This window comes from Cariama cristata, unplaced genomic scaffold (genome assembly GCF_000690535.1).
Source record: "Cariama cristata isolate BGI_N322 unplaced genomic scaffold, ASM69053v1 C11220090, whole genome shotgun sequence".
Classification (NCBI taxonomy): Eukaryota; Metazoa; Chordata; class Aves; order Cariamiformes; family Cariamidae; genus Cariama; species Cariama cristata.
The window spans coordinates 1-1,875 of record NW_009645675.1 but is presented as its reverse complement, the minus strand read 5'-3'; the positions used below and the strand labels follow the sequence as shown (position 1 = coordinate 1,875).

At 44.1% G+C, this 1,875-nt stretch overlaps 1 protein-coding gene across 1 annotated transcript; it reads left to right on the top strand.

Moving 5' to 3' along the window:
• Positions 1–253: 253 nt before the first annotated feature.
• LOC104168210 (olfactory receptor 6B1-like) lies at positions 254–917 on the top strand (the record flags this gene model as incomplete). The annotated part of the gene is given in 3 exon segments (XM_009708713.1): positions 254–446; positions 449–529; positions 532–917. Coding segments are annotated over 3 exon segments (660 nt in total), but the record flags the coding sequence as incomplete, so codon positions are not given.
• Positions 918–1,875: the final 958 nt, after the last annotated feature.

Genomic DNA, 1,875 nt, shown 5'->3' with positions numbered 1-1,875 from the left:
GAAAGAGAGGGAAGATATACAAAAGAGAGCAATGTGAGAGCCCAGAGAAGAGAGAGATAGCAGGGCAGGGATTGCAACAGAAAGACAGAAACAGGATATTGTTTTGATCCATTTCTTGTCATTACTATTCTTTCCAGGAAAAAATATTTTAACACTCGCTTTGATATGGTTATTCGGATTGCCTAAGATAACAGAAGTTGATAACGATATTGCCCTAAGTGAAGGAGCAAGGGTGGAATTGTGGGCTGCATGACCCAACTTCTTCAGCTCCTTCATGTGCACCGAGTGCGTCCTCTCTGCAACGGCATACAATTGCTATGTGGCCATCTGTCAACCATTGCGCTACCCGGTCATGATGACATACCAAATGTGCATATACCTGGTAGTTGTCTCCTGGTTCAGTGGGTTCCCTGTGTCTTTGATCAAGATTTCCTTCATCTCTCAGTTAAGTTTTGTGATTGCCATGCTACCAGCCAATTTTTCTGTGATATTAGCCCTGTGCTGAACCTTACCTGCACTGATATGGCACTGCGGACTTTGTGTTGATCTTATTCACACTGCTTGTTCCCCTCTTCATCACTATTGTCTCCTACCTATTAATTATGATGACAATCCTGCAGATCCCCAATACCCAGAGTAAGGAGAAAGCCTTCTCCATGTGTTCTTCCCACCTAACTGTGATCACCATTTTCTTCTCAGCCACCCTCTTCATGTATACCCAGCCCAAGAAGGTCTACCCTTTTGACTTGAATAAGCTTGTGTCAGCTGTGTGTACTATTGTCACTCCCATCCTAAACCCCTCCATTTACTGTCTGAGGAACGTGGAAGTGAAAAGAGCACTGAAAAAAGCTCTCTGTGAAAAAGTTGGTATCTCTGAGCTCTCCAGATTCATCGGTTCTCTCCAAATGCAAGGATAAGCTATGCTAGACTGGAACTGATGGGCACACCATAAGGATATCTGGCTAATGACTGTTCAAAATGGACACAGACACTAATCAGAGGAACAACGACAGGGTGGAGAATGCTGGCAACCTGAGCCATCCGAATCATCACGCCTAAGACCATCAAAGGGGAATGACTGAGCCGTTGTCACTGGTACAGAAACCGACTAAGGTGATTCAACAGACTAAACTCTCCCAAGTGCTATGCAAACTAAAAGAGACGTGTGTGCAAAGTAGTATAGAATTTACTGTAGGAAGTCTAGGGGTGCAGTGAAAAATTTGGATTAAGCAAAAGAATTGGAGATGTTATAGGTTTTTTAGGGAAAAGGCCAAAGGAAGGTAAAGAAAGATATCAAGCCCAGGAAAATGAAGAGAAAAGGAGATAAAAGGGACTGGTCTTGCACAAGCAGGCTGTCGGTCAATAGGTTCAGGCTGTTGGCCGTCTGGCCAACCACTGAACCTGGTTACAACAATCTGTCCCACCTTTTTATTCAGCTGTTTTCCTTTCTATGTCCTGCCTCAAACTTTTCCCTTTTATGTGTGCATGTGCATATGTGTGATCAATTTGGTAATGAGCATAAAGCTATTGAGTAGCACAAGCGGCCTGAAAGCCAGATTCCAGAATTACAGAAGTTTATGGGCCAAAAATTGGAGAGACTGGTGTCAGAGAGCGATACTGGAGAGCCCATAAGACCGAAGTCCAGCTACTGGACAGACTGGGACTCTGGATATCAGACACTAGGAAGACCAAGGTCCTGGCAAACCGAAACTGGGGAGACAAAAGGTCTGGTAGACAGAGAAACCCATGAAGGAGATTTTCTGTTAGTAGAGATCCACATTCGTACTCTGTGTTACATGTATTACCGGATCTGGGAATAAGACTCCTCAACACCAATGTAGTATTTAGCAGCAGGCATTCTCTTTATTGCAGCGC